This window comes from Montipora foliosa, chromosome 1 (assembly GCF_036669935.1).
Source record: "Montipora foliosa isolate CH-2021 chromosome 1, ASM3666993v2, whole genome shotgun sequence".
In the NCBI taxonomy this organism is placed as follows: domain Eukaryota; kingdom Metazoa; phylum Cnidaria; class Anthozoa; order Scleractinia; family Acroporidae; genus Montipora; species Montipora foliosa.
The window spans coordinates 51,677,939-51,701,925 of NC_090869.1; the positions used below are offsets into that span (position 1 = coordinate 51,677,939).

The 23,987-nt window shown below is 37.1% G+C and overlaps 1 protein-coding gene across 1 annotated transcript in view; it reads right to left on the reverse strand.

Moving 5' to 3' along the window:
- LOC138000759 (MAM and LDL-receptor class A domain-containing protein 2-like) overlaps positions 1–23,987 on the reverse strand; it is a 219,297-nt gene that overhangs the window by 190,818 nt on the left and 4,492 nt on the right. Inside the window, exons 3-13 of the mRNA XM_068847403.1 lie at positions 22,713–22,865; positions 20,362–20,520; positions 18,894–19,178; positions 16,140–16,396; positions 13,871–13,964; positions 12,338–12,478; positions 10,347–10,603; positions 6,512–6,602; positions 4,769–4,903; positions 2,795–3,051; positions 2,010–2,178 (exon numbers count right to left, since the gene is read on the reverse strand). Of these exons, the coding sequence (XP_068703504.1) occupies positions 2,010–2,178; positions 2,795–3,051; positions 4,769–4,903; positions 6,512–6,602; positions 10,347–10,603; positions 12,338–12,478; positions 13,871–13,964; positions 16,140–16,396; positions 18,894–19,178; positions 20,362–20,520; positions 22,713–22,865 (1,998 nt within the window). The remainder of the gene's footprint in view (positions 1–2,009; positions 2,179–2,794; positions 3,052–4,768; positions 4,904–6,511; positions 6,603–10,346; positions 10,604–12,337; positions 12,479–13,870; positions 13,965–16,139; positions 16,397–18,893; positions 19,179–20,361; positions 20,521–22,712; positions 22,866–23,987) is intronic.

Sequence of the window (23,987 nt, forward strand, 5' to 3'; positions counted from 1 at the left end):
GCATGCCACACTGACATTCTCGCCTACAGTTGAAAGTTACTTTGGCTGGTTTCCAGTTCATTTAATATAGCTAATGAGTCCTATGACAATAATAACATTACAAGTAATGTAATACAGCCGGATATTTTATATGCTCAAGTCACTTTAATTCCCTTTATAACATAGAGGGCAAATTTACTAAATGCTGATTGGCTGAGACAGAAGGCATTTTTTTTGCATTTACCCCAGGTAAAATTAATTCCATTATTTTCATGTAGTAACTGAGTTTTAGCAGGGCTGGTATCGTTGTTTTGGTGTTGTTGTACAAAAATAAACTATCATTCAGCTGATTCGTGCTTTTTACAGTTCATTGACTCTAGCTGAACACTGAAATGGCATGCTACGAAATTGTGCAACAGGGTGCGTTTTTGACTTTCTCAATAAAAAAAAATTGCCCTTATTTATAACCAAGCAAACGCACGTTTCCTCATTAAATTAAGGATTAATATCACTTGCATTTTCCGACGTTGCAGAAATTGCCCAACAGTCGACTCCATGTGATTTCCTTTTCTAAGTCTACAGTCTTATTCAGCGTTTCCCAGAAGAGTACTTTCCCTTTGTTTGGGAAGCCATGGCAAATATTGGTGGAGTCAAATTATGGGAACTTTACACCTTCACAAATAAAGTCGTTGTTGTTGCTGTTGTTGATTTTGTTTTGTTTTGTTTTGTTTTGAATCAAGAACATGATAAAATTTTGATTCTCTACTTTCTCAAATCCCATAACAGACTTTGTTTATACATGTATACCCACCAAAATTTTGCATAGGCATTGCTTTCGATTTCTCTTGGGACATCATCATGTCCCAGGAGAAATTGCAAACAATGACCATGCAAAATTTTGGGGAGTAAACAAGATGCATTGTGGGATTTGAGAAAATAGTGAATTAGAGAATGAACAGAAATTGAAAAAAAATACAGTTCAACCTCTATTAAGCGGCCACCCTTGGGGAAATGGATAGTGGCTGCTTAAGGGGGATGGTCGTTTAATAGAGGTAAAAACAATAGAAAAGGCCTCGTCAGCACTTTGATTACTGGCTGGCTAATAGGGGTGGCAGTTTAACAGGTGGCCGCTTAATAGGGGTTTGACTGTATCTAAAATTGCCCTAAACATTATTCATTCATGATTAGGAAATGTGTCAATGAAATAAACAAACAAAAAACGAAATCAAGGGTACTAAAGATTGATTGAGTTCTTAAATTCCACTAATTTTTTTTTAATTCAATTCCCGAATATATTAAAAGAGCAGAAACAGTAGAAACATTCAATACTAGGCTTAAGACATTTTTGTTTCAAAAACATTACTGTTAATTATTTATTTTTCTCTGTCTTTTTAATGAATGATCTGTTTTTAGGCACATTGAGGTTAGAAATGCGCCCTATAAGCACCTATTTATTATTATTATTATTATTATTATTATTATTATTATTATTATTATTATTATTATTATTATTATTATTATTGTAAAATATTAATAATCTTTATTTGCCAAGTAAAACCGAAAATAGATTACATCAAGAAAATGAGCTCCTAATGGTAGTTCTTGAAAATTGAATATGTAAAATTAAAAAAACTGTCTTATTAATAACTAATAATAACAATTTTCATTTCTAAATTTTTTACAAGAAATATTAAAAAGTAAGAAAAGTAAGAATTGGAAACAAAAAGTATCTAAAATCTAAAACTATCTTTGCAAAAAAGCGAAAGGCCAATTATTATTATTATTATGATTATTATTATTATTATTATTATGATGATGATGATGATGATTATTATTATTATTATTATTATTATTATTATTATTATTACTAAAATTTGGTTTGTGAACTTTTATGTCCCTTGATTCCACAAACATTTGGGCCTGGAAATTCCACAGCTGCAAACTAAAATCCCAGGTTTTTGAAGACTGGGCGTTCACAGTGCTAGAAAATGAAAGAATTCACAAGAAAGAACATCAAATAAGAAGCTCACATGGTGGAGTGGTCGTTACTGCAGCAGTTGTGATAGGCACAGGAGTGGTTGGTGCATTTGGCGAAGCACTTGATGGTAAAATTTGACAATTGACACCATGTAAGATCTTAAAGTCATCAATGGCAATATCTCCTGCATAGCTACTTCCCCTTATTCCCTCTGCAATGATCTGAGACAAGAAACAGTCAAGACATAAAACACAGGTCCAAGACAAACACCTTGAAGTGAAGTATGTGCACCGTAATGGGTCTTAGGTGCACTTTGCAAGCTCCCTCCCTGCTATCACTTGTATAAATTTCTCGACAGGTACTTCCTTCACACCACACAACCCCATCTAGGCACACAATCGGCCACTTCTCATTAATAGAATAATATATGTAATGAGTTAAGAAAGATGTCAATACCATCCTCCCTTTCCTCCCAGAGATAAACATTGGACGCATAACTAATTAAGGCAACATCTATCTGTATAATCTTGCCTTGTTATAAAATCACTGTTATGCACTGTCGGAATGTCTGACAGCCAAGAATGAAAGACAAACTTCATTGTAAACTGCAGGACAGGGCTTTGGATAAACAAGTAGTTAAACACATACATGTAGCTATTAATAAGCCTCTTGATAGGGAACAGAACATCTTACAGCATCACCACAAACATCAACAGTATTATTTTATTCTTCATAGACAGAGAAATCATTAGACTGAAGAACAGTGAGGAACAATAAAGAACAATGTGATTTCAGACAACTGTCATTGGAAACTGAACAAGCTGACACACACCATACCTTGTATCCTGTGACATTTCCCACAGCAACTTGCCCACTGAACCACTTATTTCCCTTATTTCCTGCCAGTGTCCAAATGAGTGTCTCTGTGCTTCCGACTAACTCATACAGATTGAGTGTGCCAATATGTCTACCATACATGTGATACCAGAAAGTGAAGCAGCTTTTAGACTTTGTCCCATTAAGCCTCTGGCTAAGTAGTCTTGCTTTGTCACCAATTGCTCTTGGAAATGAGGTTTCAATGAAGACATAAAACCCTGGATTGAAGTGACAAAAGCATTCTGAATTTACCACAGAGAGAATACAAAACACGGCCACACAGGCATTCAAATCTGGAAGGGATCATTCTCTATCACCTTTAGGGATAATGCCATAGTATTAGGATGTGACTTCTGGCCATGCTAAGTCTGGACCCTCCTAAACATGGTAATTTGTTAAGATGTTAAATTATTGTGATTTGGTGCAAATTTCATGCAATTCACCTCACTCACTGTCAAAGCCATTATGGCCACCAATTCTGATCAATTCGCTTCGATAACTGGTGCGCATGTCATTCGGTGACAGTGTCTCTTTAACTAGCAAGGATAGTAGTAGGAATTGAATACAGGTTCCAAACCCTTTGAAGGGAAATTATCGCTAGACCAATACAATAAAACTAAATCAACTGGCTGGCAGCACCACTTATTCAGGAAAACCTGAATGCTTCCCTCAAGCTTATTAAAAGGGAGTTTTGGCAACAACAACAGCAATAGTAACAGGCACATCATCGTTAAGATTAATGTGGATTCGCGTTATTGTAATCGCTTCGTGACTATTCCATGCATTTTAACGTGACAAAGGTGTGACAAAGCCTCAAAGCGAAACTAGTACGAACGGCGCTCAATTTAGGGGAGAAAATGAAATTTATCCTCAAGTGCTGACATTGACTACCTAAAATCTCACATTTGGACATTTCACATTGTTGTTTTGGTGACCACGGCAAAGAAATAGGTAAAAATTAAACGATGCATGTGCAGAGTGTGCAAAGCTGTATTGCTTTAATTGCTCACTAAATATGCAAGTTAGTGGCGTTCTCATTGCCATCGCTGTTCTCGTTGCTAAAGCCCCCTAATATCTCAACAATAAATTAATAACTTTATGATATTTGTTATTCATCAAACGTTACATGTATGCCACAGCTTATTGTGACTGGGTTGATGTGCAACACACACCAAGCCTGGCAGTCTAACATACTTGTAACCATGCAGTTCTAAAACAAAAAAAAAACAGCACAGCTGATTCATACCCTCACGCTCCCTGTTCCTATTATAAGGCAGACTATTATAATAGCAAGGAGTCAGACACCAGTGCAGCTCAAGTCCTTAGGGCTGGTAAAATGGATTCCTGTACACTAGTATTACTATCTCAACTCTGATTGTGTACATTTAAGTACTCTATGATTACAGAAAAGAAATTTCAAACAACTGATGTCACACCGACATGCAGTTAAGAGAAATACATACTAATGTAATAATTACATGTAGTAAGTTCAAATGCCTGTAGGTACATGTACAGTGCATGACATCATTTGTTTGAAATTATAAACAACACTAGAACATGCCAAACTACTGTTACTGTAACAGTACTTTCAGCAAATTTTTTCATGGGTGAGAGAAACACAAGGTTTGCTGAACTGTCAGAAAAAGATTTTTACAGTCAGCTATAATCTACACGCATAATGCACTGTAGATTTGGTATGCGTGGCGTACCTTGAGAACAATAAATGCCTTAAACTTGGTCTGCTCATTTTATGTTTTAATGTGCAACAGCTGCGACTTAGCTTTGGCAGATACACACAATCCTCAACCTTGATCATCTACCATTAACTTGAACAACAATGATAATCGTTGGACTGTAGCTGCCTTCTACTCCTGAATAAAAACACATAGTTTGCTTATTTCTAGCTTTATTGTCTCAACATCAGTAATAATGTACCTGAACTTGAGCCAAGCCTATCAGTATCTGGACCTGTAAGACTACTGGGTGTTCCTCCTGAATCCCTTATCCAATCAAACTGATCACCAGCCATGTTAGTCCAAGTACAGAAGTCTTTCTGGAAATCACAGTCCCCTGAGAGAGAAAAGCACCTTATCATACACTCTCAGATAATTATCAATGAAATATAAGGATTTTTCATAAAAATAACATTGAACAACCACTTGCAACTGAGATAGTGCAGAGTTTTGTCAATGTTGTTATTTTAAAACCCCAAATATTTATTAATTTGCAAATGGTACACATGTACGAGTACATGCAACTTCTGCTAAGAACAGTAACATGTACTCAAAAAAAGAATGAAATTCAATAAGAAAAGGCCAAATAAACACAATTCATGGTCTTGACATGCAGCCTGCAACAGCTCTCTACCAATGCTCTGAACTAGACATACATGTACTCTTTATTTCTCAAATATCACAACAGATTGACTGAATATTAACACATCATGGGAAAGAGGTAGGATGATTAGGACCTTATGGAAGCAAAAGAAATAAGTTTGACAGAGAGAACATCCAATTTAAGACATTTGATAGCCATTTTGTTAGTATTATTTTATAATCAATTTCCATTCGAAATTTAATTTCATGACTTGATAACGTCAGAACATCATCCTTTCTTTAAACTTTTTAAACTTTAGTATGATGTTTAGAAACATTTCACCTTAATTTTTTGTAACAAAATGTTTTTTTCAAAATCACGTCGTCTTCTACAAAATGCAAATAACGAGCATCACTGAATATTACTTTAAATTAATATACATTTCTGGGGTGGTACACGTACATTTTGCAATTTGCATTCCATGAACTACTCCAATCGAGATGTTCCATAGTTTTCGTAGTCACACCATTTATTTGAAGTGCCAGACGAAAGAAATTTTAAAGAAGCTACGTGATTCTGGCACTCATCTGGATAATTGAAATTTTCATGTTGATGCAGCAAAATCAGATTTTTGGTTTTCAAAATTTTTACTGATGGGAAGAACGCTTGAGCTGTTTTGAATGCAAGATATTTTGGCAAGGCGATTCACAATAATATTATTAAACTTTATGCATTATTTTCAGGTTATATTATGCTGTTTATAGTCGTTTAAGTCTACATTTGCTACCCTATTCCGCATTTGATACCATAGTCCACATTTTAAAATTTATACTCAGTCCATATAGTTCATAGTCTGCGTTTTATACCTAATAGTCTGTGGTCCGTAGTCCATACTCCAAAGTCCATTCTTTTCTACTGACCAGTAGAGGTACATGTAATCACATGAGTTTGAGTGTAATTTGGAATAAATAACCAAGAGTAATTTTTTTCAAGACAAGTGCTCATACGTTTATTCCAAATTGCACAAGAAAAATCATGTGATTACTTGTCAATAGTATATACGAAAAAATTTTGAGATGATATAATCGCAATTAATCAGAAGAAATGCGTGCAACACAAAAATTGCACCATATGGGGATTGCATTTGATTGCCCCTCTGAAAGTTCCTTTGATCATTGACCAATCAGAATGCTTGATTTGTTTCTTTTTGCATGGGATTTTAAACCTCTTTTCTGTACTGTGTTACCTGGAAATTGCATCTCTCTTAAGCCAATCACAATAGAGAAATTTGTCCAGATATATTATTAATTAAAAAAAAAAAAAGACAAAAACTAAGAATTAAAATAATGCTAAACTACTGACCAGGAGCAACACATTGGCCTGCTGTTGTTGATATATCATCAACAGCAATGTCACTTTGCACTCCCCTGCCTCTGACTCCCTCAAAGACCACCTGCAAGAAATTACAACAATGTTACGAGAAAAAAGATACCAAACGTAAGCAGTGAATGTATGCAAAATGAAAAAAGATTGTTTAATTAAAGTGAATGAATTATTTGCACTAGCTGATTTATGAAGAGAGCATTAAGCTTATATTTTTTACATCAACCTTTTTTTAATTGCCTGGTGCAATGTTATCTTCTTTGTCTTCGTGATAGTCATGGTGGTCATTATAATAATAATCATCATCATCATCACCAATATCACTATAATACTAATAATAATACCAGCAGTAATAATAGTAATAATAATAATAAGGCAAACAAGGCAACAAGACAATCAGCAACATTGTGAAAAAGAGACATGACAACGTAGCTCGGGCAATTCATTGTGACCTGGCAGGAAAATATGGGTTTGAGGAAAATGAGAGGTGGTATGAACATGTTCCTAACAGTGTATACTTCAAAATGAAGATTGCACTTGATGTTGTGGGACTTCAGTGTAAGAACAGACCATGAGATTCGAGGCTAGGCGACCAGATTTATTAATCATAGACAAAAGAAGGAACAACTGCCAAATTTTAGATGTAGCAATGCCGTAAGATAGAAGGGTGAGACTAAAAGAAGACGAAAAAGTAGAGAAACACCAAGACCTTGCCTGAGATAAATTTGAAAGATATTGGGCGTAAGGATAAAGGTGCAATGTAGTACTCATAGTGGTGGGGGAATTGGGGACAATACCACTGAGGTTAAAAGAAAATCTGAGGACCATTGGTATGGACACATCCATTGAACTGATTCAGAGATCTGCACATTTGGGGGCAGAAAGAATTCTTAGAAAAGTGCTGGAGATGTAGACAGAAAAGGAAAGAAAAATGAAGGATGCTTCTTTGTTACCCTAGGCAACTGGTTGTTGCCCGGAGCCAATAGAAACTGGAATTAACACCTTTTATCTGAGAGTATTAGGGCATAATAATAACAATAATAATAATTATTATTATTATTGTTATTATTATTATTATTATTATTATTATTATTATTTTGAGGTCTTTAATTACTGTGTCAGGCTTGTTAGCAGCTTTTTCCTGATCTGTGAGTATCAGTACATTCCATATAGGATGTAGACATTTTCACTTTCTGTTACAGTTTCCGGGGTGTGGGCGTACCATTTTTAAGATGTTGTTATATTACAGTTTTGCACTGTATGTTTGTGTGTATACTGTTGCTCTATCGTGTCTCTGGATCTATTCCACTTTAGCGAGAGTAGGGCAGCCAGACACAATTTCAATTGGTCAATTGTCTCTACGTACGTGTTGCACCTCCTACACAAGGGGTCAGTGTTGTCCTTGATAATCCTAGCATGGTATGATCGACTGGCTAGGCTTTCAGGTCTTGGGCTGCAATTATCAAGCCTTCTGTTTAGCCACTGGTTGGTCTTTTGGTGGCCAACATCAACTTCCTTTACTCTGTTTGGGTACTTGACATGGTGTGCCTTATCTTTCCACCGCTTTTCTATAAACTTTTTGGCCTGGTGTAGTGCGTTTTGATTTACTCTTTTTGTTTTCGCAAATTTGGTTGCTGGTTCATCCATTGTTTTGTCCAGGTTAAGCAAATTCAGATCTTCAGCCAACTTTTGAGCGTCTTTTTGGAAGAAGAAAAGTTTCTTTCTGTCATGCTCTCCCACTAATTGAAGCAATGCATCTTCCGAGTCTTTTAGATAAATACTCAATCTTATCGTTATTGTTTTAAAAGATGTTTCCAATTATTTGTACGGCCCTGTCCATCAACATTTCTAGCTAGGGAGGTGATCTATGACGTCTCAAGGGCAATGTACAGTGTATTAGTTAAGTTGTGAGGAGCTTTCATGTTTTTGTATCTACAATTATTGTAGCTTTTTTATCTCACTCATTTTCCACTGTATGAAGTTAAGACTGCATGTGATCACTAGTAGTGCTAGGGTGTTACTAACCTTAATACTACTACCTGAGAAATTTCTGCAATTTGATTGGCTCAGAGCAGAGGTATTTCAGCCTAATTTGAAATACCTTTATGTGAAAATTACAGTTACTATGGTAACCAAAATCACGAAATAATCTTGCTCTTTCTATCAGTAAGAATGGATGTGAGGATCTTATACCACATCGGAAGGTAAGTTATAATGCAGGCCTGTACATGTAATTCTTTGAGGTTTTAGCTTCTTTTCACTTTGGTAGCAGGTATGTGAGGCCCTCAGTAAACCAGATACATCTGCAAGGTTTTCAATGATGTTTGTATATGCCTTGGCCATATCCTTGTGGATGCTAACAAGATTTTTGGACTAAAAGTTGGTGACTTACAGCTGTACACCATAACGATGCTGTGGTCCCCTAGCACAGCAATGTTGATAAGTTTCTACTCCTGTGATACCTGGCCAATTGTGCTTCAGCCGCTTGTCTGGGTAGATCATAGTCATGTCCCATGTTATCCTACATGTAACTTCTCCATTCTCTACAAACTACCAAGTGTTGATGGTCACACCACTTTATTGCATACTTTCTGCATAGCTCCCAGTGTACCCACAGGGCCACCTTGTCAAGGCCCTTCCAATACTCTCTCTAGGCAAAATTCCTGCATCCACTGACAATGACTGTTATTACTACTGTAAACACCATTGGATTTGAAAGCCACATCTCTTTCAAGTATAATTTTGTCCAACATTGCAGGTGTATTGTGGCTTATCAAGAGAACATCCCAGAAGAAATCTGTACATGTAAATTTCCATAATCACCCTCAAAACCCAAAATAAGTCTGTTTGAACTAAACATTAAAACAGATACTGTGTAAACATTATGATAACTGCTCACTAAGTTTTCACAGAAATCAATCGTCCATGTGCGAGAAAAGACAGCGCAATTTTAGAGAACTTGCAAGGTAAATAGCCCACTGTTGCTTTGATCGTTGCTTACAAATTTGATGGAAATTATTTTCAATTGCCAAATAAATTATTTACAAGCGAGTTTATCGCGGATGGACAGCTTCCAAATGTCCCTCTACAAATGGTAGCCAAGAACAGCTGAAGGAATCTCTAGAACCTCCATTGCAGTATGCTTTGCCTGATTACTAAGCAAAGTTATGTACAACAAGCTGTTAACATTAGTTCAGCAAGAAAACCACTTTTGTTTCCAAACAAGTTGAAAATCTTATTCTTTAAGCTTACAGGGTATATATACAATTTGGAGGCCCTGGGTTTTTAAAAATGGGGTAATTGTGAAGAAGAGCTCCCTTAAAAACTAGTCGGCCGACTGTAGGTTGACTGTCGGCCAACAGACTACCGACAGGTTACCAACAAGTTACCAGCAGGCTACCGATGGATGGTTATAGAAGGATTTTTTTTCGAGTTGTTTATTCTTATCAGTGTATCAGCGAAAAAAAGAGAAAAATTAGCGAGGTTATAGTGTTAGCATTGTACCGACATGTTACCGACAGGTTACCGACATGTTACCGACACATCAACTGTCAGCCGACTGGTAGTCTGTGTTTGTGGCAAAATCTGTCGGCCGTCTGTCGGCCAACAGACAGCCGACAGTTGGCCAACAGACGGCCAACAGTCAGCCAACAGAAGACCGACAGTCGACCAACAGTCGGCCGACAGGTTTTTTGGGGAGCTCTTCTTCACAATTACCAAAAATGACATATTTGGGTCTTCTTTAGACCACATACTAAACGCTCAATCAAGGTGACAAGGTGATTACTACTGTTTTATCATTCTATGGACTTACACTGAAAGGCATCATACTGCTCATTGTCACTTGCCCCTTGAGCCATGTCCGCATGAGACCTTGGTCTCCGGAAATACTCCAACTTGCATTTCCAAGGCTGCTTCCAACTTTTTTATAAATATTGAGAGTTCCCAAGGTTCTGCCATACATCATATACCAGAAGGTGAGGCACATGGGGGGTGTTTGTGGATAACTTTTCATTACTCTTGCCACTGCACCAGGACTTGAGCCAGAGGCTTCAAATAGCAGGTAATAGCCTACACAAATAAAAGTTGAAAAACAATAAATTAAGGTTCTAAGAGAACAGAAACATGAGGAGCCAATGGCTAACCCGTGGATAGGTACGTGTCAATTTGAAATTGATAGTCGTGCAAAGGTGATGATGCTGTTTTAAAAAATAGAGATGATAGATGTGGGTAGTGTATGGAAGCGAATTTAATATTGTAACTAAGTAAATTTAATGTGTATAAACTAAAAATGCAGTTAGAGTTTTTTCTCCAGTCTTGTTTTCCTCATATAGGTCACGTTTTTATTATACAATTATTAGATTCATGCTAGTATCCTTCGTGCTGGATCCTCTTTGCTGGAATTCAACTCTATGTGTATATACAGTAAAAAGTTGACTACTATTTCCTCAATAGGCATTGCATCACTATTCAAAATATTATCACAAACAAACAGAAATAGACCAGTTCTCCTAGTGCAACAATTACCATGTTCAGTCAATTATCATTATTTTCACCGATGGTCCTTCCTCTATTTCACACCAATCATCCACATCATTATTATATTATCATTGTTTTCAGCACCCAGGCATTTGCTGTCTGTTATTTATTCACAACAAGCAGATTATTAATTTCATACTTTCTCTGACAGGTTGGTAGTCTTTGATGAATTCACACCATTCTCCATTTTCATTTATTTTTCAAAATTTCAAGCCAATTTTAATTTGTTGAGTTTCTATGCCTTCATTTTGGAATAATTCATTGGTGTGATTAGACTAACCCTAAAGAAAACAGTCACCTCTGCCACAAACATCAAAATAATAAAATTATGGCCTCATTCCGTGTTGAGCTAATTAACCTTCATTATACATTGTAATGATGTCCAAGGACTCATTTGAGGGACCTGGGCCTAATTCTAAATCACAGAACATCAAATTATCTTCACAGCAGATAACATCTGTGCTTTGTTATTTATGCTGAGCCCTTACCATACTTCGAATTAATTGTTAGCATAACAAACACACAAACTGGTGATTTCTTATTATTACATGTATAATAGCTTAGAGCTTCCGATCACGGAAAAAATAGACACCACTATCACACATACATTGTACATGTACACCTGTATGAATGTTTGACACTACTTTGAAAGCTAGTACTGTAACATTTGTTTGACCATCAAAGAGATATAAACTTTGATGAAATGAATACAGTTCTTTATCTGTTAAGAATGAATATTGAGAGACAATTTCTTAAGTACGATCTACATGTAACATTCTTTCTAACAGCTTTAGTCTTATTATACATGTACAGTCTTACTAGTTTCCTTGGTGGAACTCTCAAAATTTCGAAGAACTAAGCTTTAATAATTGATGCCGTTGCAAACATATCCAACATCCCTTCTTCTCACCAATGACTCATTTTGCTGTTACGGTCAGTTCGCAGACGTGTCGGGTCAGTTAACTAACCCTAAACCATCCTTTTCATCGTTTCCAAACATTACACAATAATTATTCATTTTGCTAACAGGAACAGATCAACGCTCTTTCCGCCATCACAATACTCGTTCCTGCGCATGCACGCATTCCATCAACACTTCAAATACCTCAAAATAGAGTATAATTACATTTTTAAAAAAAATTATGAACAACCCATATGAGCGGTCAGAAGTTAAATTGATTTCTCAACTCTACTCAAGAGAGAGGAAGTCCTTGTTAATCAGAATTTAAATTTACACCATAAATTTATTAATGGTCATTATATTACCTGATTGTGAGCCTAAGGTGTGGTCAACACTTGGTCCCGTCCCTGGAGTGGGTGTGAAACCTTTATAGCGGGTCCAGTCAAGGTTATCTGATGAGTCTTGTGTAAAATTGCAGATATCCTTTTGAAAGTCACAAAGCCCTCCTGTTGGGTAAAGATTGACACATGTGTTGATACTGAAGATACTGTCTGCTTTCTGCAATATTTCACTCTTTTAACCCATTCATCCCTGAAGAGGCCCCCATTGGCAAGTAAATCATCTGGCGTAAGACATTTAAGCAATAGGGGACTTTTTCCCTGTTTACATACAGCTGTAGCCTCATCTAATTTACACGAGGAGGAGTTGGGAGAATTCTCCCAACTCCCGAAGAACAACAGCCAAGAACAGACAACTCTCCTGCTGCTTTTATAAAATGATTCTCAAAAATAATTCAACAAATAAAGGAAAATTTTACTTCTTGATTGAAACAGATTTTTTTTATACATGCTCATATTTCCTACCAGCCAATCAAAACGTCTGACAACACATAACCAATCAAAAGTCATGTGATGTCACAGCCGTGTTTACATAATCCTATCTTGACACAGCTATTGACCAATGAGAGTGTGCGTACTATCCTAAAATCCATAAATCTCACTGTCAGGAATGAAAGGGTTAAAGGGGACATTAAAAGTTCTCATCATTTGATGTGATATATACATCTTATTCGATGGTGTAACATTTATTAGTATATACCACACAGGTGAATAGTGCTCTCCGCGTGCGCTGATTGGTTAACTCGGAGGTAGTGGTACTATTCACCTGCGTTGTTTTCATCATTCACATGAGCCTTATTATATTATGCAATCGATACAATTCTCCATCAGTGCAGGAAGAAGCCAAAATACTAGAAAATGGTGTAATATATATAGTGGAATAATAAATCCCTTATTGAATAGTTTCACACAATTATATTAATACTGTACATGTGGACATTTCTTCTATGCAACCCGCAAAATATCTGCGCATATTATACTTTCTGATTTCCATATTTTTCCGAGCCCTGCAGGGGCAAGTAAAAATACAGGCAATGAGCAAAATGTCCACCAGTATTGTACGGTATGTTAAACCATCAATTTTGTTTGGCAAGACTGGTTTTTTTAAAAAAATGCATCATCAGTCTGTCCTTCAGGACTTGCATGAACAATATAAACAGCACAAAAGCATAGTGAAATGTCTTTTCTTATTATTGATCCGTCCGTATTGCTCTGTTCTAAACCCATCAAGCCAGGACACCACAATGTATTACTGTACCATCTCACATTTTGCACGTTCTCTTGACGAAATATGGTAAAATGGTGTAATTGTGAAAAAATAATACACAAATAGTGCACATCGACCTAATTGGTCAACTGTACAGAGCTTAGACTTGACACTTTGTGATGATTATCAAATTAACCAAGTATCAGATCACTTGTAATTCTAGACATAAATAATTTTTTCAATGGTTTTGAAGTTACTTCGTCCCCATCTTATGTTTACGTAATTACAAGTACCTGGTGTGGAGCAAGCACCATCTTTCAACTTGATATCATCTAGAGCAATGTGTCCTTTGAGACGACCACCGTTCTTATCTACCTCAAAAACCAGCTAAAACAGAGAGGTGTAAATCAATCTATTATTTTACCACAATTGCTTGTAATCTCACAATCTGATTGGATAATTTGCCATTGTCGATAAGAGTGTAGACAACGCCGCTCACGTCATGCTTGCGTCAATTTGTCGCGCAACGTAATAGCCAATCAGAAATGCTCATTTTGGGAAATAAACCAATCATATTAATTGAAAGAAAGTTACTTAGAATTTACTTTATTTAGGACACTGTAACCCAGGCCTGAGACTGACACGAGACTGTATGTGACATATATGTGCAGTAAACTACATGTACATGAATATTGCTCAATTAATATAGTGATATTCACTGTTTATAAACAATTCTTTTGATAAATAAATTCTGCCAATCAGAGAACAAAAGAACCTTTGTTTCAACAGCCAATATATCTCTGATTGGCACATTAATGGCAATACGACATAAAGATGAGTATCGCTACGGAGCCATTTTAAGCAGAATTTACAGTACGAAGGTTTGTTTTGTTGGGGTGGTCAGACAAAGGACATGTATTGAATGAAAGTGGAGTATATTGCATGGGGTACTAAGCACTTGCTTTGATCTGCCTTCATTTGATTTGATGGATGTATACAAAACATGGATCCCAGGTTCACTGACCACCCCTGTGGACCTGGTCCATGGACTACCCCTGTGGACCACCCCTCATTTTGTAAGTTACAATCAGGAAAACCTTTAGATGAAGGCGAGAAGTAATCCTCACAGTTATCTGGCCGATTATTTGCCAGGGTCTCTCTTGTAACCGGTTACAAGAGAGACCCTGGGAATGAGGTTGGTGGCTCCAACATGAACAGGATTCGAACCTATGACCTCTATGATACCAGTGCAATACTCTACCACCTAAGCTATGATGAGCAGGTCAAATTGTCAGGCTCGTTTGTTCTGGTGAAGGACTCGATGAAATAAATGTATATTATTAAATTATTTGAAGTACAGGTTATGGATGAATCCCTTGGAGCCACCAAGTAGATGGTAAAGGTGTATATAAAACACATTGCTCAAATCAGACTTTACTGATTAGAGTGTAATGTGAAGTGCTAGACTTTTACTTTTACATCTTCAGTTACCCACGGCCTACTCCTGTCTGACCTTATAGCCCTGTCAGTAGAGCAGCGGTGATCTAAACCCGAAGGTCGTGGCTTCAATTCCCACCCTGGCCAGAGTTTTCCTCTGTCTTTGTGTGGGCCCATTTCCATTAGTAGGGCTAACACTCACATGGTTCATATGGGGTACAAAACTAGGCTGCACTTCACATCACACTCTAATCATGCAGTTAAATCTGTTGAAATATAATTGCTACACCGCCAACATTTGTAAAAATGTAACCCTTCCCTGTAATTGCTCAAATCAGTTGCCCATAACTAAGAGCGAACAACAGCACTATATTCCTGTCACGGCGTTTTCACAGACCACGATTTATAAAGGGGTCTATGGACCAGGTCCACAGGGCTGGTCCATCAACCTGGGGTCCATCTTTTGTATAATTATGTCCTGATTTGATTGCAATTAGCAGTCTTCCAAATAAGTGGAGCATTTGCCAGTCTGAATAAGTTTGAGAATTTAACCTTGTATTCTTTGAGGTCATATTAGTTATATAACAACTATTCAGTGGAGGGAAATATCCACCTCTTTCACCAATTCTCAGGTGAATAACGATATTGTTTAAGTATATACCACTCAAGTTGAATAAAAGGCAAACCAAAAACTACTTTACTATTGTAAAATGTGCATGTCAGAAATTTCAAATCTGGCATGCTGGCTATACTCAGAGGTGAATAGTACTTGGATAATCACCTCCGAGTTAGCCAATCAGCACTATTCACTTGCTTGGTGGGTATATACCAATAATAATTATTAACAACTATATCGCGAAATGGACGTTGGGTGCCTGGGATGTCCAAGGGCTTCAACTGGAAGCCGGAAAATCCTGCAAGATCTCCAACCAGTGGAGCCATGTGACTGAAGAACTATGTGAGCATGTGCCTAGGCCAAGCACTGCTGACCGCTACTGCTCTTAGAAGATATTATTGTGCTGCCAATCTGCACCACTCTTTGTTGTTAACTTCTGTTAAATTACATTTAACCGCATTTATTATTGTTTACATACATCATCATTTTCGTTATTCCCTGAAACTTACCGAATACGATTGGTTAATTTGGATCTCTATGTCACTGGCTAGATTCCACTGATTTCCTTGTGTGCCGTTTCTTGACCATATTGGCGACCCAAGAGAGGTGGTATTTGCATAGACATTCAGTGAGCCTATGCTAGGACCATACATGTTGTACCAAAATGTCAGGCACTTGATACTGCCAGGAGATGCAGAAATCACTGGGCTCACAAGACGAGCTACTTGAGGATTTGTAGGTTTAGTACCAACATACGCATACCGTCCTATAGACAGAAGAATGTTGAATACAAAGATGAGAGAATATTACATTTCTTTAAGTTTGTTTCAGATTTAAAGTAACTTTTATGAACCCAAAATAAAAAGAAAGTTACCATTGTCATCTTGTTTTTCTCGCGAGACAAAAATCTCGTCTCGCCAGAATCACTGAAGCAATAAGATTGGCATAAATTTTGATCAAAGTCCGACAGCTACATGATTGTTTGCAAATTTAAATGACAAAACAACACTCTTGTCAAAGCATCAAATGTGAATCAAAATTACAATACTGTTAAAACCGAGAAAGAAATCATGCTAATTGAGTAACGTTTCCTTTTTTTACTGCGGTGACATTGTAAACAGATCTCTGAGAAATTCTAGAGAATCACCTACTATTATCCTAGAGCGAATTCGGATAGTTTGTGCAAAATTACAGCTGGTTTTCCCACAGTTCCTTACTGTCACACTTACATGTAAGTCAATCCACCAATAAGTTCTAATGTAAATGACTACCAGCAAGAACAGGTAAGACTTACTGCTAAGGTTAATGACATTAATGAAAACAAACTCAACGTTGATTACTTCACTTTTGAGAATTTCATCAACCATGTGCAGAACTTCGTTTAAAGAAAAGTCAACTCAAATGCCTGAAATTTCCCAAAGTTTGCACAGCCTCGTTTCCAGGGTCTCTGGAACACTTCTGCTGCAGCTGCAAGGTTTGTTGGGATCATATAATATACACCTGATTTTTTGTTACAATAATTAAATTTTGTAAGAGGGTCAGAAATTTTGTGGGATCATAATTTCAGAAAAAGTAGGATTTGCATGTAGATATAAGGTTTAACGTACAGGTCACTTTTCACAGGTCACTCGTTAACAACATCTTTACTAATGCTAAACTAGCTTAGGCCTCATTAGGCCTTGTAAGCCTAAAGACGATGTTTAGGCCTAAGGTTAGCCAATTTGAAGGTTTTTGGCTGCTTCAGTATAGGTAAAACAATGACCTGTAATGACCTGTGGAATGTGACTTGTATTTTAAACCTTATAGATGCCCAATCCAGACCATTCATCACTTGAGCAGACATAAACCTATAGATGAGAGTAATAAACAGAGAAATTCTGAGGTTGGAATCACCAGACGAGCCAAGATGCCATGAAGATGATGCATTTGTGTAAAGCATGCCCAGGAAAAGTACTATTATTATCCTGAAAATATTTGAGGCTTGCGGAATGTGGCCAAAAAACAAACGTTTGGAGTCGAGGTGACAATGTTGACCTCCAAAAAACTAAATTTATGAAAGTCCAGGATTTGTTAACATTGTCTGAGAAATTATTATTACTAAAAAATGTCCCTTGCCAAAAATTGACTCCATACAAAAAGTCAAGATGTATCCGATTGTCATTATTTTGCGCGTATGACATATCAAGCCAAGATGCACATAAACGCATGACGTAATTCAAGATAGCGCTGAAAAAGCAGACAAAAGAAAAATGAAAACCTGCTAAAGCTCTCCCTGTGCACAGAATACCCAAGACTAGAAATTGTGTATCATCAAACGAGACAGAGATAAGATGCAATAGAACTTAGCAACCAAGCAATATCTATCAAAGGAAAGCACTTGTCAAGTACTGTCTTGCCTTGTAAGTTCTACCAAGTCGCTTGGCATTTTCTTGTGTGTGGTGGGAAGATCTCAGTGACAGTTACCGACCAGAGACAACATTGCAAGCAAATTTGTTGAGGCATGGAGATTCCATGCGAGTTGGAATTCATTTTCTCGCGTAAAGTGAAAATCAATCACTTGAATGAACCATTGTAGGGCAAGATTCATGATTAGACCCCGACAAAGAAAAACAGCTCCTTTAGGAGCCATCGCATTTCATAAAAGCAATAATTAACAACCACAGGTACGACATTGAAAAAATGCTTCATTTTGAATCATTTCGGGTGCAAGTTTAAAATTTCAGATCCCAAACCATGCTATTTATGACCTCCAAAAGAGTTGTCCCATAGATAAGATGCACCCCTGATTCATGGCTCAAAATATGACCAAAAAGGTTGCGGCTTATAGACAAGTTTTTATGGTACTCTCCTTTCCTCATTTTTTATCAATTCTGAAAAAACTATCACCAGTGCATGTAAACTTTATTTTAAATATTGTTTACTATATAATTAACAATAGAATTTTGATAACTGCATGCAATCTGATGGTCTAAAAGTGATGTTTCTCATTCTACATGTAAGTGGTGAAGTCCCTGGGGGAGGAGTTAACTTAAGCTGACATGATAACTGGCATTTTCTGGAGAATTAATTAATATTTAGGGATATAAACTCAAGAGATTTGTTAAGAAATTTGAAGATCTATATACATGTATTCATTTGCATTGTATTCATGACTGGAGATTCTATTATGAGCTTGAGATTGAAAACTCAAACCCATGATGTCTTGTACTAGTTACATGTACATACGTACTCAAGCTCAAAAATGGTAAAAATCAACAGATCACCTGAAAAGAGGAAGACAGCAGTTGCGTTGGAGTTAGGAAGGCCTAAACGTTCTGTGCCACAGATCTGTGCTTTTCCATATGTGTTGTAGCTCTGCTCTGCATTGTTTGCAGAATAGCAACCAAAGAGCTCATAAGGAGGTGCCTGAAGTTTCCTCACACCAAATCCCTGGTAGCCTTTGGCCAAGTTTGCACACTGTTGTATAATATTCTTTCCCCTCAGATTTGTTGAAAGGGTTGTTTTAAAAGTGTTGCTTGTAATTTGATAACAGCCAAAGGAATACACACCTGTAAAGAAGAAAGTTTAATTTAAACAATGATGCTAATTACTGAACATGTACTTCAGAGATCACCTCTCTTTTTTGTATTAATTACCACAAAATTGTCCAAATTATTATTTGAGCACAATACCAACATTTAAAAAAAATACTAATTTTTATGTTTATTTAATTAAGCAGTTTTGGCACCCCTGATCTAACATATTGCAGGCACCACTATCCTACATACTGTATTTATAATGCTGTTATGCCATATACTGTAACTGAACCCTCTTACAGGCCTTAAATCTGATATTACGTGATGGTGCGATTTCGCACAATCGACCTCAAATTGTATCCGATCGCACAATTCATGAAAAATCACAAACAAACACATAACATTCATAAAATAAAACATAAATCAACAAGTTTCTTAGGAATCCCTGCGCAGCTATTGGTGTAACACAAACGCGTCCTTTGTTCAGATTAGCCAATCTGAATGGCTGATATTTACACCTCACAAAAATGGTGACACAATTGCCTTCTCTATTCACGTTGGAAGTATCGTACAGCGTGCAGAAGCCCGAGTCATTTTTTTTATTTATCCCAACTAATGTCGATCAAGATGCATAATTACTGTTCCTTTGTGTTCGAAATGTCTTTAGGGCAGCAAAAAAGTGTTTTTCTTATCCTAAAACCTTATAAAATAAGCTTAAAAATTGAACAGAAAAAAATTGCATAATTTGCATTATTTACGCAGAATTGGCCTTTCTAATCACATAATCTACCCTATCACATGGCATGCTCTGGCACGCATGCGGAGGACCATAGTTATGAAAACATGGTAACCCATCGATGCAAGAAATTTTGGTCTTTGCTATGACGTCATTAGCAACCATCCGTACATATATACATCCACCTCTCCATGTATGCCAATGTGACCAGTAACACGTAAAAATGGCTGCCTATGCTTGTCGATCCGTCAAGTTCACAGGTCCAATCGTATTAGCAAAGGAGCATGCAGTGAGATTGCCGTGGACAGTGACAACTGTGTTCACCAAAAGCAACCTACATTGTACTGCTCTTTTAATATGTTATTATTATTTCATCATTCTGTTGGCTATATATTCAATACCTATAAGGTATACAAAGTCTTGTAACACATTTAAAAGCTAAAGGTAACTAGTACAAAAAAAGTGTACAGATCCACTTACTGTTTGGCACACAGTTTCCCCATTGACCGCTATAAATGCTAGTTATTGAGCACCAAAGCACGTTATGATTAAAACCTGTACATTCATTGTAGCTCTTAGACCGATAAGTGAATGGAAACACACAAGGTGCACCATTGGAATTACCGCCAATTGTATAAGCTGAAAGATGTAAAAAAAATATCAACCATTCAATGACTATGACATAATTGAATCAAAGACAGGTAAGTTTCAGTGTCAACATTTAATTAGCTCAACAACTTCATTCCAACAACTAGTACAACTGACTCAATCAGTGTTTAACCATGGAGAAGCATGAAGCACTCCTTGGGTGAACAGAGAACCAACAAAACCTTTCAGGATTTTGAAAATCCTTTAAGTGCCCATAAAGTAAAAAATAATTAATGCCTTTTTGAAAGGCTTTTCAAAATAATGAAGAATGGCCTTTGTTGTTTTGAAGTATCCTCTTTCTTTTCAGAAATAGTTGAGTTTTTGTGTTATGCAAATTAGCAAATTGATGATGTCATCACTAATTCCACTGGAAGAGGGCTCACAAAATCAAGAATATCTCTGAAAATGTAACAGTGATACTTATAAAATTTGGCATGAGTAATAACCCTTAACAAAGGTGCAAGACAATGTAGAGTATGATGTAACTGTGGCAACACTTTTGGCTCCAGTCCCTTTTGGTTGGTTGGTTGACGAGACAGACAGTCCTGCTCGAAACACTTTCAAAGCCCAATTGTTGCCATAGGTCGAGATCCTAATCAACTCATCGAGTGTGGATAATAAGTGGTGAAGACAAAAAGTGGGAATACCAGTTCTGCACAAACTTGATCTGGAAGCAAGATTGTTGCCATGGCAACTGTACAATGGGTGTCATTTTATGCATTGACTGAGGTAAATTATTTGTCGGGGCTTGCGACTGTATTGATCACAATTTCAAGCCCTGTTTGTGCCAAGTTTGAAGAGAACTGCTTTAATATTTCTGCATGAGGATATTCTATATTTCGTGATTTATTTTCCTTTAATACCACTGATGACGTCATCAGTTTTTACACAAAAACATTTCAGGAATGATGAATATTCCAAAAATGAGAACATCATATCTCACATGAGCCTTAGTTATGTTTTATTTCATAGGCACTTTAAAGAACTGGTCAGGTTTAGTTAATTATTTATGAATCTTCAGCCAGATGATAAGGGCTGCACAACAGACGGAGTGCCCATTACAAAGTGTCTTTTACAATCTTGACCATGCAATTAAATTAAACACAGTGCTTGAGTGACTTTTGGGATAGTTTACAGGTTCTGCAGCCTTCCACAGAATTTTACGAAGAAGAGTTCTAAGACAGGGCCTAGAGTTTATATGTATGTAGTTCAAATCCAAGGGGTGCAGGGATGGCGCAGCGGTGAGAGCATTCACCTCCCACCAATGTGGCCCGGGTTCAATTCCCAGATTCGGTGTCATACACTGTACATCAGTTGAGTTTGTTTGTTCTCTACTCTGCACCAACAGGGTTTACCAGGTACTTTGGCTTCCCATCTCCTCAAAAACATTTGACTAAATTTGCGTTAATTGTCAATTTCAGTTTACAGTGTCCACCAACAATTAGTGCTCCAGCGCTAGAACGACTAGGCACTTAAATAAAGTTCCTTTCCTTTCTTTTCCTTTCCAAGAAGACCTGGAAGAACCTTATGCAAATTTGATTACAAAATTAGAACGTCTCCTCCAGTATTTAAAAACCATAAAGAACAGCATTTTAAGATGGCTCAAACCAGTTTCAACACTTGAAAGAACGTTCTTATTGGAAGGCTTGACACTACAACACTTTATCACTTGACAGCAATGTTATGGAACCATATCAAACACTAATTATTGCTGAACACAGAAAGTTACCATGGCAACAGGAGAGCCCTGCAAAAATACCCCATATTTTGGCTTTAGGTGCTCAATATTTCAAAAACAAAGTTGGTGACCCCCATTTTTTATTTCTGATATTTAATCAGCATGCCAAAATAAAACTTTCTGTAAAGTTTAAAAAAAATCTGTTGAGCAGATTCAGAGCCACCTTAAATAATTGAAAAGTTAAGGTAGCTCTCAATCCGCTCCACAGAATTTTTTTAAGCTTAGCAGAGAGTTTCATCTTGACTTGCTGATTACTGTTGTGCAATAAAAAATTGGGCTCACTGAGTTCGTTTTTCAGCCAAAATATAGGCTTTTCTGTTGTCATGGTAACTTGTGATGTCACAAAAATGACTGTATCTTGTTCAGTAGTGTCAATCCTTCTAATATCAAGGTCTCTTGAAAGTGTTGCAACTGGTTTGAGCCACCTCAAGTCACTTTATCTCACTTTTATTATCCTTTGGAGTATGATCTGATGAGGGCCCACCCCCAGCTATGGAAGATCCCCCATTACTACTCCATCTCCAGTCAAAGTTGTCCGAAGTGTCCTGGCTGTAATTACAGAGGCTTTTCTCAAAGTCACAGTTTTGAGAAAGGACGCCTAAAAATGAACAAATCAAATAAAGTTATCCTCTCTACTGTTACACGATAACCTACAGCTGTAACACCATTAAAAATGACACATTTTACCAACCCTCAACTCAGCTGATACTAATTAATTTGGTTGATCGAGAGCAAGTTGTAATTTCGAAGTTTGCTTTTTGATGGGGGAGGAAAACAGGAATACCCTCTAAAAAGACATTAGTGACCTGACAACCTCTGATGCCAGAGGTCCAGTGATGTCCAGTGCTAGGAACAAAATTAATTGGGTTTACATGAGGATGCTCAGCCTCACTAGCTGGACTTGTGGTCTGCATGTGGTTCTTAACTCAATTCTGCCACCTCCTGTAAAATTTATATGTAAAGTACCCATGTGGTTGATTTGCAATCTTATTTTCCAGCCATTCTTCAAACAGGTGTGACATTGCTATGGCTTTATAATAGGACCACTCCAGTCCCCACACAGACAGGAAAGCATGTTGTTGTTGTAAAAGGGAATTCACAAAGCAAGGAAGATCGTCATTACCATGTTACAAGTGGATATTTAAGAGTTGTTGTTACACAGGATTTAAAATCTTAGCAGAGCTTTGGCGTGCATGCATGGAGCACCATAGTTCAGAAATATGGTAACCCATCGGTGCGAGAAATTTTGGTTTTATAGCCATGACGTCACCACCGTCGGTACATAAGTACGTACCATACAATAGATCGTTTTCACTGTCACGCAATAAAAAAAATAAATCAAAAACTATCCAGTGCAAAACGCTAAGAAATTGTTCCCAGGGTCCTCTCTCTTCCTTCCTCGAGGAAGGAAGAGAGAGGACCCTGGGAACGAGGTTGGACCAGGTACTGGTTTTCGATTGGAATGCAGGCTCAACCCAGGTTAACTCACATAAACATAAGCGAGGCTTCATTTTTTGAGCGCTTTCTGTGGCTCGACGCGGCTACACGGCCATACTACGTCAACTACAGTTCATACTCAGTCAACGCTTTTTGTGTTCAGGTTAAAATGGTTTGAAAAATGTTTTCTTTCTGCGTTTTTCACTGGTTTCAATCCAGTTTGACATATCATGATATCTGTGGTCCACACTGGCAGCTATGCAGTTATTCAAGTCAAGCATCG